This window comes from Chlorocebus sabaeus, chromosome 26 (assembly GCF_047675955.1).
Source record: "Chlorocebus sabaeus isolate Y175 chromosome 26, mChlSab1.0.hap1, whole genome shotgun sequence".
Lineage (NCBI taxonomy): Eukaryota > Metazoa > Chordata > Mammalia > Primates > Cercopithecidae > Chlorocebus > Chlorocebus sabaeus.
Window position 1 is genome coordinate 382,081 of NC_132929.1, and position 11,736 is coordinate 393,816.

The following is an 11,736-nucleotide window of genomic DNA, read 5'->3' on the forward strand; positions in this document are numbered from 1 at the left end:
TAGTCCCAGCTACTCCGGAGGCTGAGGCAGGAGAATGGCGAGAACCTGGGAGGCGGAGCTTGCAGTGAGCTGAGATCCGGCCACTGCACTCCAGTCCGGGCTACAGAGCAAGACTCCGTCTCAAAAAAAAAAAAACAAAAAATTGGCCGGGCGCGGTGGCTCACGCCTGTAATCCCAGCACTTTGGGAGGCCGAGGCGGGTGGATCACGAGGTCAGGAGATTGAGACCATCCTGGCTAACACGGTGAAACCCCGTCTCTACTAAAAATACAAAAAATTAGCCGGGCGAGGTGGCGGGCGCCTGTAGTCCCAGCTACTCGGGAGGCTGAGGCAGGAGAATGGCGAGAACCTGGGAGGCGGAGCTTGCAGTGAGCCGAGATCGCCCCACTGCACTCCAGCCTGGGTGACAGAGCGAAACTCCGTCTCAAAAAAAAAAAAAAAAAAAAAAAGAAATAACCTATGTAAAATAACAATTTTTCTTATATTGATTTGATGTTGAAATGGGAATGCTTTCAATCTGTTGGGATAAGTGTGATACATTATTAAAATTATTTTTATTTTTTGAGATGGAGTCTTGCTCTGTTGCCCAGGCCAGAGTGCACTGGCACAATCTTGGCTGGACAGCACCCTGATCAGCACCATTTCCCGCCTCAGCAGGGCAGTCTCCTTACAGGGAACTTAACGAGGCACAAAAGAAGGCTCAGGGGACAGGGAGGACTTCTGCTGGGAAAGGCTCCTAGACCCACTTCTGCCTCTGACTTGCTGGGGGTCTTCGAGAAAGTTGCTTCCCCTCTGTGGTCTCAGTTTTCCTCAGGTGAGAAATGAGGGGTTGGGCCAAATGGTCTAAGGTTCAGGGAACCTCTAAGTCAGAGCTCGTAGCTGCTGGTCAAGAAGAGGGAGAGGCTCTCAGGGTCAGCCGAATGCCTGAGAGGCAAGACAGGCCCAAAGGTGAGCAACCTGAGCACATCAGGTGGACTCGGAGCTGGTGCATCAGCCCCACATTCTGCAGAGCAGCCCTGGACTCGGGAGCCCGCTCACACCAGCCCGTTGGGACTGCAGAGATGTGGGGTCCAGCCCGGTGGGACTTGGAAGATGTGAGGGTCCAGCCCGGTGGGACTGCAGAGATGTGGGGTCCAGCCCGGTGGGACTGCAGAGATGTGGGGTCCAGCCCGGTGGGACTTGGAAGATGTGAGGGTCCAGCCCGGTGGGACTGCAGAGATGTGGGGTCCAGCCCGGTGGGACTGCAGAGATGTGGGGTCCAGCCTCGCCTACTGCTGCACGGCTGGGGTCTGGGAGCTGCAGATTCTGCCCCCACAGCTGCCTTAGACATGCCAGACGGGCTGGGCAAGACACACCCTCTCTATGAAATGAGCAGACAGTCCAAATAGATACACTAGAGAAGGACTGTGGGGAGGACCCAGCGCCACTGACTGCACTGGGTGCCTCCCACAGCCACTAAAGGCAGAGTAGCTTGTTATAGATTAGCCTCCCCACAAGAGCAGTTAGAAAAACTGGACAAAAATGTGCCCCAACCAAAAACAATTATTTGAAGGTAATTGGAGACCTCAGCCAGGATTTGAGTGACCAGGCCTGGGAGGTGACCCTGACAGTCCGTAGCGCTTTCCCACACTTGGTGATTGGTCAACAGTAGAGGGCTAAGAGGCTAAGAAACTGAGTCTGAAGTGGTAGTTAACAGGCTGGAGAGCCTAGCTGAATGTTTGGCACTCAAAGGGCTCAAATGACATAATGAGAATTTGGATCCCAGTAAGGAGATGGGACCCTGGAAGGGCCACCCCTAGGAGAAGAAATGAATAAAAAATAGACCAGCCGTCACAAAAACTAAAACCTGCTTTGAACCAGCTTAGTCCCAAACTGGATGAAGGTGATCTGCCCTTACTCCAATTGTGTGCCATAAAGTCAAAGTCAATACTCTCTCTCTTGGCCAGGTGCAGTGGCTCAAGCCTGTAATCCCAGCACTTTGGGAGGCCAAGACGGGCGGATCACGAGGTCAGGAGATCAAGACCATCCTGGCTAACACGGTGAAACCCTGTCTCTACTAAAAAATGCAAAAAAAAACTAGCCGGGAGAGGTGGCGGGCGTCTGTGGCCCCAGCTACTCGGGAGGCTGAGGCAGGAGAATGGCATGAACCCGGGAGGCGGAGCTTGCAGTGAGCTGAGATCCGGCCACTGCACTCCAGCCTGGGGGACAGAGCGAGACTCCGTCTCAAAAAAAAAAAAAAAATACTCTCTGGAGGCAGATAATAGTTTACTAGGCCTGCCATAAGACAAGACAACACAAGACTAAACAAGAAAGACCAAGCAAAAAGACAAACATACATAGATATTATTGTCCTCAGGTAGAAACTTTTTTTTTTTTGAGATGGAGTCTCGCTCTGTCACCCAGGCTGGAGTGTAGTAGCGTGATCTCGGCTCACTGCAGCCTCAACCTCCCGAGCAGCTGGGATTACAGGCGTGCGCAACCATGCCCGGCTAACTTTTGTGTTTTTAGTAGAGATGGGGTTTCATCATGTTGTCCAGGCTGGTCTTGAACTCCTGACCTCAGGTGATCCACCCGCCTGGGCCTCCCAAAGTGCTGGAATTGCGGGTGTGGGCCACCGTGCCCGGCCAGTATTTTATCACAATTTAACATAAATTTTCTTTTTATTTTTTTCAAGTTTATTCTCAGACTATATTCACACAGTGACATGGTGGCTTACACTTCTGTAGGCCTTGTTGACAGTGCCGGCTGTTAGATGTCGATGATCTTCATCTTCTTCTTGTCTCCTCGGTAGAAGAATGGGATGCAGGAGTTGCTGCCTAAGCCTGGGCACTCCTGGGCGTTCTTCATCCCACGAGGCAGCTGCACGACTTGTGCAGTGGGGTTGTCGTGGGGAGAACCGTCCCCGGCCTCTCCTCGTGCAGACGCCATGTTGCTAGCGTGGCTTGTATCACAAAGATCTTTGGAGGGAGGGACGCAGGGCGCTGAGCACCTCTCCTTGTGCTCTGGCAGCTTCTCCTGCTCTCGCATCCTCTCTTCCTTCTCCCGCATATTCTCCTCCTGCCCTCGCATCTTCTCCTCATGCTCCCGTATCTTCTCCTCCTGCTCCTGCATTTTCTCCTGTTTCCACAGCTCCTCCTCCTGTTCTGGCAGCCTCTGCTGCTCCTGCATCTTCTCCACCAGCTCCTTCATCTTCTCCATCTCCTCTCGCATCTCCTCCTGCTCCCGCATCATCATCTCCTCCCACATCTCCTGCTGCTCCCACATCTTCTCCTCCTCCTCCTCTCGCATCTTCTCCTTCTGCTCCCACATCTCCTGCTGCTTCTGCATCTTCTCCTCCTGCTCCTGCATCCTCTTCTCCTTTGCCCGCAGCCTCTGGTACTGCTCCCACATCCTCTCCTCCTGTTCCCACATCTTCTGCTCCTGCTCGCGCATCTGCTTCTCCTGCTCGTGCAGCTCCTGCTCCTGCTCCCGCAGCTCCTGCTCCTGCTCCCGCAGCCTCTCCTCCTGTCTCCACATCTTCTCCTCCTGTCTCCACATCTTCTCCTCCTGCTCCCTCATCTTCTGCTCCTGCTCGTGCATCTGCTTCTCCTGCTCGTGCAGCTCCTGCTCCTGCTCCCGCAGCCTCTCCTCCTGTCTCCACATCTTCTCCTCCTGCTTCCACATCTGCTCCTCCTGCTTCCGCATCTGCTTCTCCTGCTCCCGCAGCTCCTTCTCCTTCTCCCACAGCCTTTCCTCCTGTCTCCACATCTCCTCCTGCTCCCGTATCTTCTCCTCCTGCTCCCATATCTTCTTCTCCTGCTCCCGCAGCTTCTCCTCCTGCAAAGTGTTGGTTTCAACCTCAAAAGGAAATAGACTCATGAGCTAGCTATATAAATGTAATCTATAAAATAACGGTTTTCATCTATGATTCTTTAAAAAAAAATTTAAGCCCTAACCCTGAGGTTCTGATTGCCCTGGCAGGGCCCCAATTTGTAGATTTTTAGCACACTCTTGATGATTCTATGGTGGGATCAGAACAAGGACCCAAATTTTCCAGCTCTTGGCTGGACCCTCCCTATACCCTGCATGATCCCTAGACCATGGTCCCAGCTGGGTGGAGCTTTCACAACCGCGGGGCCTGCAGTCTCTTACCTGTGGCAGCAGGATTTTGTCCCTCTCCAACTTCATTTTTAGCTCCTTTACGTTGAGCTGGATCTCAGACTTCTCAGATTCTACAAGTCGAAGTTTTTCTTGTAGTTCGGCATTTTTCGCCTTCAGCTCCTCGTTGGTTATGCTGTGACCAGAGGTCGTGGAGAAAGGAATGAATTAAGAACAGAAAGGACTGCTTTGGTGATCAACCGTGTACTTTCGCCCCACAACAGAACTGTGGCATTGGAAGGGACCCAGGAATTAAAAGTCCCAGGTGGCAGGCCAGAGAGAAGACATGAGTTGCCTGAGGCTACCCCATGAGTCAGTGGCACAGCCAGCACTAGAGCTTCCCCGCGCACACATGAAAACCTGTATGAGCCTCTCACCACGCTCACCTGTACCCCCACCTCCCAGCACACCCCCCACGCTGAGGGCCCCCAGACCTCCCATCCCACCATCCCTCATCCTACGTGTTCCTGTACAGTTCCAGACTCAGGGCGTCCCTCTCTTTTGTTAACTCCTCAATGTACTGCAAATAGAGAAAGGTGAAGTCAGGACAGAGCAGGCAGAGGAGCGGCTGGCCGACCAGGAACAACAGCCACAGTGACCACTCCACACACCACTCCCCACTCCCAGTCACACCTGACATGCTCTCAAGGCACTTCCAAGCCCAGGATCTCATTTGTTTTTCTTCTTTTTCTTTTTTTCTTTTTGTTCAGATGGAGTTTCGCTCTTGTCGCCCAGGCTGGAGTACAATGTTGCAATCTCACCCCACCACAACCTCCGCCTCCCCGGTTCAAGCGATTCTCCTGCCTCAGCCGCCCAAGTAGCTGGGATTACAGGTGTGAGCCACCACACCCGTCTCTCACTTGTTTTTCAAAGAACTCAGTAAGGGTGGAAGGGACAGGGAAAGAGATTGAATTGATAGCTGGCTAACAGGGGCCCAGAGAGATCAGATAAGATTGCTGCTGTTATTACTGTTACTACTCCCACTGTCGGAACCTTTGAGTGCTTCACCAGGCACTGCACTAACAAACCCATTCAATCCTCGCAACCTTCATAGGAGACGGTTACCATTATTACCTCTATTGTGTAGATGAAAAACATGGGGTACTGAAGGTTAAGGGGTTGTCTAAGATCACTTAGACAGAGCTGGGCTTTCAACACCCAGGTATATCTGATTCTGTAAGCCCATTCCTTCGCTGGGGGTAGGGCACAGATAAGAAGGAGGAAATTAATCCTTTGTTGACTCTTTGAAAGAATGATACATTGGCGTAGTCCAAAACTCAGAAGGTACAGAAGGGAAATACCTCCCATGCACACTGTTCCTGTCTCCTGAGTTTTTTATGAATCCTTACAAATATGTTTTAGGTATATTAGCATAATACGTAGCCACACACATGTACGTTTGTTCCCTCTCTCTACACAAATGGTAACATTCTAAAGATACTCTTCTGTACTTTCATGGTACACGTACACTAACCCCTGCCTAGGACTTAGCAAAGGCCACAGCCACGTGTGGGCAGGGTGGGCTCTTGGCCTCGGAGCTCTGTGTCCGGTGCTCGTTCCCCACAGCACCCTGCAGCTAACCCACAGCAGCTGACTCAGCCCCAACCTGCCTCTAATATCCACACACAAAAGCAGTAATAAATGGCCCATGCTGCCTTCTGGACAGGACACTGCATGGTGCAGAAGGGACCTTTAGGCTCATTCCTCCATCTGTGAAACTGGGCTCCCAGGGGACCGAGCAGGTGGTTGGACTCACCCTGTCCGCCTTCTTGTGCTGTGTGGACACAGCAGACAGAGCCCGCTGTAACTCTCCTGCAAAGTGCCAGGAACGATTGGACTCTCCTGGAATGACAGAGGTTGAGATGTGGCACAAAGGACTCCCCCTAAAGGCCTGTGAAAGTGCCAGGTTGAAGGATGACCGGGTGCCCAGATTCCCACCTTCACATTTCCTGGCAGCCTCCTGGCTGTAGTAGAGCCCTGTCTCCAGTTCAGTTTTCTGACTCATAAGGATTCGTATAGTATGATCCTGGGTCTTTGGAAGAAAAGACAAGCAAGTGCTGAAACAGAAGCAAAGAAACCTTCTCCAGAGGACAGGAGGGAACTTCACCCCCTCCACTCACCTCTAGCTCCCTCCTTAGGGCTTCCTGATGTTGGTGGCTTGCCGCCTTTTCCTATAGGAAGAGGAAGACAGAGCTCTTACTAGGGGAAGGCAGAGATGGCACAGCAAGAGATGCTCCCAGAATGGCACCACTGCCCCAGGACAGGCCCACCCATGGGGCCAGGTTATCAGGGACCCTGTGGGGATGGGGTGGAATCTGGGGGGTAAGCCTTCATCCCCAGTCTGGGAGTGGGCCAGACGAGACTGGGGCCTCTACATCTGAGTGCCCCCCAAACCCAGCAGTCATGTCGTGAGCAAACAAAGAAATCATGTTACTTCTTCCAGCTGAGCTCAGTTCTGTTGTTTCTGTGGGGAGAGTCAAAGGGAGGTGACTGAGGGTGGCCCCCTCGAGTCTATTCCCCAAGTCAGGAAGCGGTAGGCAGGGGCCAGGGATGGATTTTAAAGGCAAAGTTCTCAGACCCAATGGGAACATGAACTGGTCAACTCTCGACTGCCAAAAAAAAAATGGATTTGGGTCTTTATTGGTTTTTGCCCACAGCCACAGAGCTGAAAGGCTGAAACTAGATTCTCTGGAAAGACACTAACATAAACCTTCAGAGATGGAGTGTGAGAAAAGCCCACCCTTCTGCCAGCTTGTGATTTAGAAAGGTGCGTTCATTCAGCAAACATTGACCAAGCACATACAGGTCAGGGACGGTTCTTCACAGCGGGGATATGGGACAGCCGGGGATACGGGATGGCAGGGATACGGGACGGTGGGGATACGGGACGGCGGGGATACGGGACGGCGGGGATACGGGACAGGATGGCAGGGATACGGGACGGGACGGCGGGGATACGGGACGGTGGGGATACGGGACGGGACGGCGGGGATACTGGACAGGACGGCGGGGATACGGGACGGGACGGCGGGGATACGGGACGGTGGGGATACGGGACGGTGGGGATACGGGACGGGACGGCGGGGATACGGGACGGGACGGCGGGGATACGGGACGGCGGGGATACGGGACAGCTGGGATACAGGACGGAAAAGGCAGACAGAAGCCCTTGGCCCCGAGGTTTCCATTCTAGTGAATCTTTAAATCTCAGACTCTCAGAGTGAACAGAAACCTGTGATACTCTTATAACTCTACCTCCTCAGGAAATGCAAGTCCAAAAGAGGAGAGGAGTTTACAGTAGGCCCTGGCCTAGGGATTAACACAAAAGCAACAATAACAAATCTGATTCAAACTTCACAAATGTAAGTAAAACATTACCACCCCTATTTTATAGATGTGAAAAGAGAGGCCCAAATCACTCAAGCAATTTGCCGTAAATCATGTTCCTAGTAGATGGAGAGGTAGGATTCAAACCCAGAATTCTTAACCAATACCCGGCAGTTCTTCCTTCCACAATCTTAACAGTTACCTTCTACCCACCCCTCGTGCCCCTGACCTCAGGAGACCAACCAGCCAAGACTCACATCCTCAGGTGAATGGCAACCACCAGAAGTGGTTGTCTCAGGGTTAGTGCCATTATTTATTTTCTTTTTGGTGTCGGTTCCTCCGGTACTAACACCAGCATTGTTCCACTGATGATAGCCTCTAAACTGTAGAAAAGAAGAGCAGTGATACTCATGAGAACTATAAGGTCCTACAGTCACTTTACAGTTTATACAAAATACTCTCGTAGATGATCTGATTTAATGCCACCAACAACTGTACGAGGTGTTGCCAAAATCACAACTGAGAGGGATCAATACTGGGGCAGAAAAAAAAAGGCAATAATGGAACTTAAACTCAGTCTTCTGACTCTGAGCTCTGGGGTTTTGCCACAAATCGGGTTTCCAGGGACCAAAACCAGAGGCAGAGGTAGAAAACTAAACAGTAGGCAGGAAAGTATCCACTGTGTGATTTAGAGTCATACATCCTCACACGTCTGTTAGTGTGAAGAAGTACACCACTACCTCTCAAACTTTTACATCAATGTATCCTCAGGGCAGAAGCCAGCTTTTCTGTTAAATCTGGGAATTTAGCAGAGGACAACCCAAGCTTCATTTCAGAGAGAAGTCTGGTATACTCTTAGAAATCTATGTGACTATCATCCCCAAGAGCATTAATCTTTTGTCTCTTCCAAAAGAATCAAGGGAAACTGTATGCTTCAGAAAGAGGCCCCATTTTTATCCTGTGGCACTCAAAGTACCCCAAGTTGAGGTGAGATGAAGAAGATTTGAGTTGTCAAGTTCAGTTTCCCAAGATCTAGTCCACAGAAGATGAGCAAATCTCACTTCAGAGACCACTGACTGATGGGAACCGTGGTCCCAGAACCCTGGAGAATTCAAATATGAGGTGTAGAACTTAGAAAGAAAAGGCTAAAGTCTCTTTGGAGAGTAGAAGCCTGGGAGAAAACCAAACCAAACTCGTTCTCCCATTGCCACCCAGAGACACTGTGAACATTTTGAGTTCACAGGGGAGGTGTAGCCTTTTCAAACAGTCAATGTCTGTGTTAAGGGACTAAGGCAGCCCGAAACTTCTCGCTCCTAGGTCACATCGTCCCTACTCCTCTTCCAGCTGGAAATCTGTGCTGCTACCAGAGGAACCAGAAAAGGGGCAAGAACACTTAGGGCACGGGTCCTAAGATCAAAGGCCCACCTCGCGGCCGTAATGATAGTTCCTAGAGGGACTGTGATGTCACTACATTCCACTCCTCCGTGCGGTGGTGGGGGACCGGGGACACATCAGTGCTGTGCCCAAGTTGCCTCTTTGAGATTAGGGAGGGGTTCGCAGGGTCAGGACCCAGGTCCTTGGAGACGCGAGCCCGAAGAGCCCAGGGAGGTTGGGCTTGGGGCGGTGGGAGGTGAGGGCCGAGTATGGAGTGGGGAGCCCCAGGAGTCACCTGCCCAAAGTCACCCTGGGCCGACTGGTGAGGGCAGGTGCAGGGGCACCCAGGTCCTTGGAGACACGAGCCCAAAGGGCCCAGGGAGGTCAGTTTTGGGGTAATAGGAGGTGAGGGTGGAGTACGGAGTGGGGAGCCCTAGGAGTCACCGGCTCAAAGTCACCCTGGGGTCACTGGCGAGGGCAGGGGCAGGAATGCTGAGGGGGTGGGGCTGGCTGAGAAGATTTTGGCTGGGGGAGCCCAGAGTCACTGGGAGGGCCAAACCTGGGGTGCCTCTGGAGTGGCACGAACTCTGGCAGCTGTTCTGCTATCTGAGGGGGCCTGGGGCTGGGTTTGGGTTGGGGTGCCGCAACCCTCTGCGTTTTACCTTTTTCTTGGCCTCAGCCAGTTTTCTCTGTCTGTTTTCTTCTGACATCATGGGGTGGGGAGGGAGGTGGGGTTGGGGCCACGTTGGCGTGATCCAGATGAGCACACCGATACACCTCCAGTCACCTACCACACAGCTGTGTGACTGAACCAGAGGAGGCGTAACCAGGGCCACACTACAATGCAGAATAGGGGCGTGACCTTAATGCTTGAAGCCTATTGGTCAGTAAGAAAGAGGAAAGGGAAAGGAGGCGGGGTCAGGCAGCCACGTGTCATGAAGGACCTGTGATGTCACATGGAAGAACGTCCATGTGACCTCTGTTCCCACCCACTCCAGGAGAGGGGTGGTGCTGGCTCTCACTTTAAAAACTTTAAAACTTTATCACCTTAATTGAGGTACAAATCCAATGAAAATGGAAAATTTACAGTGTTCTTGATGATTAATAAAGCAGACTATATTATCCAACATTCCAATGAGATAAAATAATCACAATGATTTCTCTTTTTTGAAAAAAGTTTCTCTCTTTCTCCTATATTATTATTATGATTTTTTTTTAAACAAAAAACCAATAAACGTATCTAATATGTTTAAAAACAAAGCTTTTGAGCCGGGTGTGGTGGATCATGCCAGTAATCCCAGCACTTTCGGAGGCTGAGGCAGGTGGATCACCTGAGGTCAGGAGTTCAAGACCAAAATTTTAGTATTTCAGTATGTATTTTAGTATTTAATACATCATTTAGGGCTACATGGAGTCATAGAAAAAATCTGGTTCAGTGACTTAAAGAAATACAGATTTCATGTTTGTCACTTAAAATGTGCAGAGGAAGGTAGTCCAGGGTTCTTTACAGTTTCCTAGTCCTTCCTTAGTCATGTTTTTATTTATTTATTTATTTATTTTTTGAGATGGAGTCTTGCTCTGTCGCCTGGGCTGGAGTGCAGTGGCCGGATCTCGGCTCACTGCAAGCTCTGCCTCCCAGGTTTACGCCATTCTCCTGCCTCAGCCTCCCGTGTAGCTGGGACTACAGGCGCCCGCCACCTCGCCCAGCTAGTTTTTTGTATTTTTAGTAGAGACGGGGTTTCACCCTGTTAGCCAGGATGGTCTCGATCTCCTGACCTCGTGATCTGCCCGTCTCGGCCTCCCAAAGTGCTGGGATTCCAGGCGTGAGCCACCGCGCCCGGCCAATCATGTTTTTGTTCTTGTAGTTACAATGTGGCTGCTGTTTTTCCAGGCCTTGGATTGCCTTCCAGGGAGGGAAAGAGGAAAGGTCAAAAGGCTGAGTCTGTCTCTTTTTAGCTGAAAAACATAGATTTCTCAAAAGTTTTAAGAGTATACTGCAACTCAATTTTCATCTGTTTTTGTTTTGTTTTGTTTTTGTTTTTTCAAAACTCATTCTTGCTCTGTTGCCAGGCTGGAGTGCAGTGATGCGATCTTGGTTCACTGTAACAACCTCCACCCCTGTGGTTCAAGCAATTCTTCTGCCTCAGCCTCCCAAGTAGATGAGATTACAGGTGCGTGCCACCACGCCCGGCCCATTTTTTTGTAGTTTTAGTAGAGACCAGGTTTCACCATGTTGGCCAGGATTTTCTCAAACTCCAGACCTCGTGATCTGCCCTCCTCTGCCTCCCAAAGTGCTGGGATTAGAGGCATGAGCTGATGTGCCCAGCTTGCAATTTTCATCTTTTGGCTGCAAGTAAGTTACGTCACCACTCTCAGCTGCTGTGGTGTTTAACTGGGCATGTTGCTTCCTCTCTGTTAGATAGGTTTTAAGATTTATGAATAGGCACTGAATTTTGTCAATTGCTTTTTTCTTTTGTGATTGAGCAATTTTTTTCTTGTCTTTTTATGCTGATAAGGTAACTTAATAGTGTTTGGCTTTTGAATGTTTAACATTGCATTTCTGGAATTAAATCAACTTTGTTGTGATATATGATTAATATCATTTTATATGTGGTTGAGATGGGCTTGCTCATAGTTCATTGGGTAATTTCGTACTTACATTCACAAGAGGAAGTGGAGTGTTAAGTTTTTTTTCTGGTGATGTCTAGTTAGGTGTTTTTTTCTTTTTTTAACGGAGTCTCGCTCTGTCGCCCAGGCTGGAGTGCTGGAGTGCAGTGGTGCGATCTTGGCTCACTGCATGCTCTGTCTTCTGGTTTTTTTTTTACTATGTCTAATGATGTTCTATAGAAGAAAGAGATGTAGCATGTGGTCACGCTGCCATCTTGACAGTGGAATTTTT

General features: G+C 50.4%; 2 protein-coding genes across 11 annotated transcripts in view; one reads left to right on the forward strand and one right to left on the reverse strand.

Annotated features, from left to right (window-relative positions):
• The window catches only part of LOC119619361 (E3 ubiquitin-protein ligase HERC2-like), a 31,589-nt gene that overhangs the window by 14,545 nt on the left and 5,308 nt on the right, over positions 1-11,736 (forward strand). For 2 of the 10 annotated variants that reach the window (XR_012091376.1, XR_012091375.1), the window contains exons 8-10: positions 4,847-4,969; positions 6,794-6,903; positions 7,400-7,498. Coding sequence is in view for 5 of the 10 variants with exons in the window: in XM_073011973.1 (XP_072868074.1) it covers positions 4,847-5,063 (217 nt within the window). In the remaining 5 variants the exon portion in view is untranslated. Of the gene's footprint in view, positions 1-656; positions 2,572-4,846; positions 5,895-6,793; positions 6,904-7,399; positions 7,499-11,736 lie in introns of those variants that run through there. The other 8 variants (XR_012091377.1, XR_012091378.1, XM_073011975.1 and 5 more) reach the window with 5 other exon arrangements.
• LOC103245993 (golgin A6 family like 2) lies at positions 2,573-9,690 on the reverse strand. Its single transcript, XM_073011977.1, has 7 exons — positions 9,500-9,690; positions 7,721-7,846; positions 6,257-6,307; positions 5,893-6,168; positions 4,598-4,656; positions 4,131-4,272; positions 2,573-3,836 (listed from the first exon to the last, which is right to left on the reverse strand). The coding sequence occupies exons 1-7, from the start codon at positions 9,548-9,550 to the stop codon at positions 2,748-2,750; spliced, it is 1,794 nt and encodes a 597-aa protein (XP_072868078.1). The 5' UTR covers positions 9,551-9,690; the 3' UTR covers positions 2,573-2,747.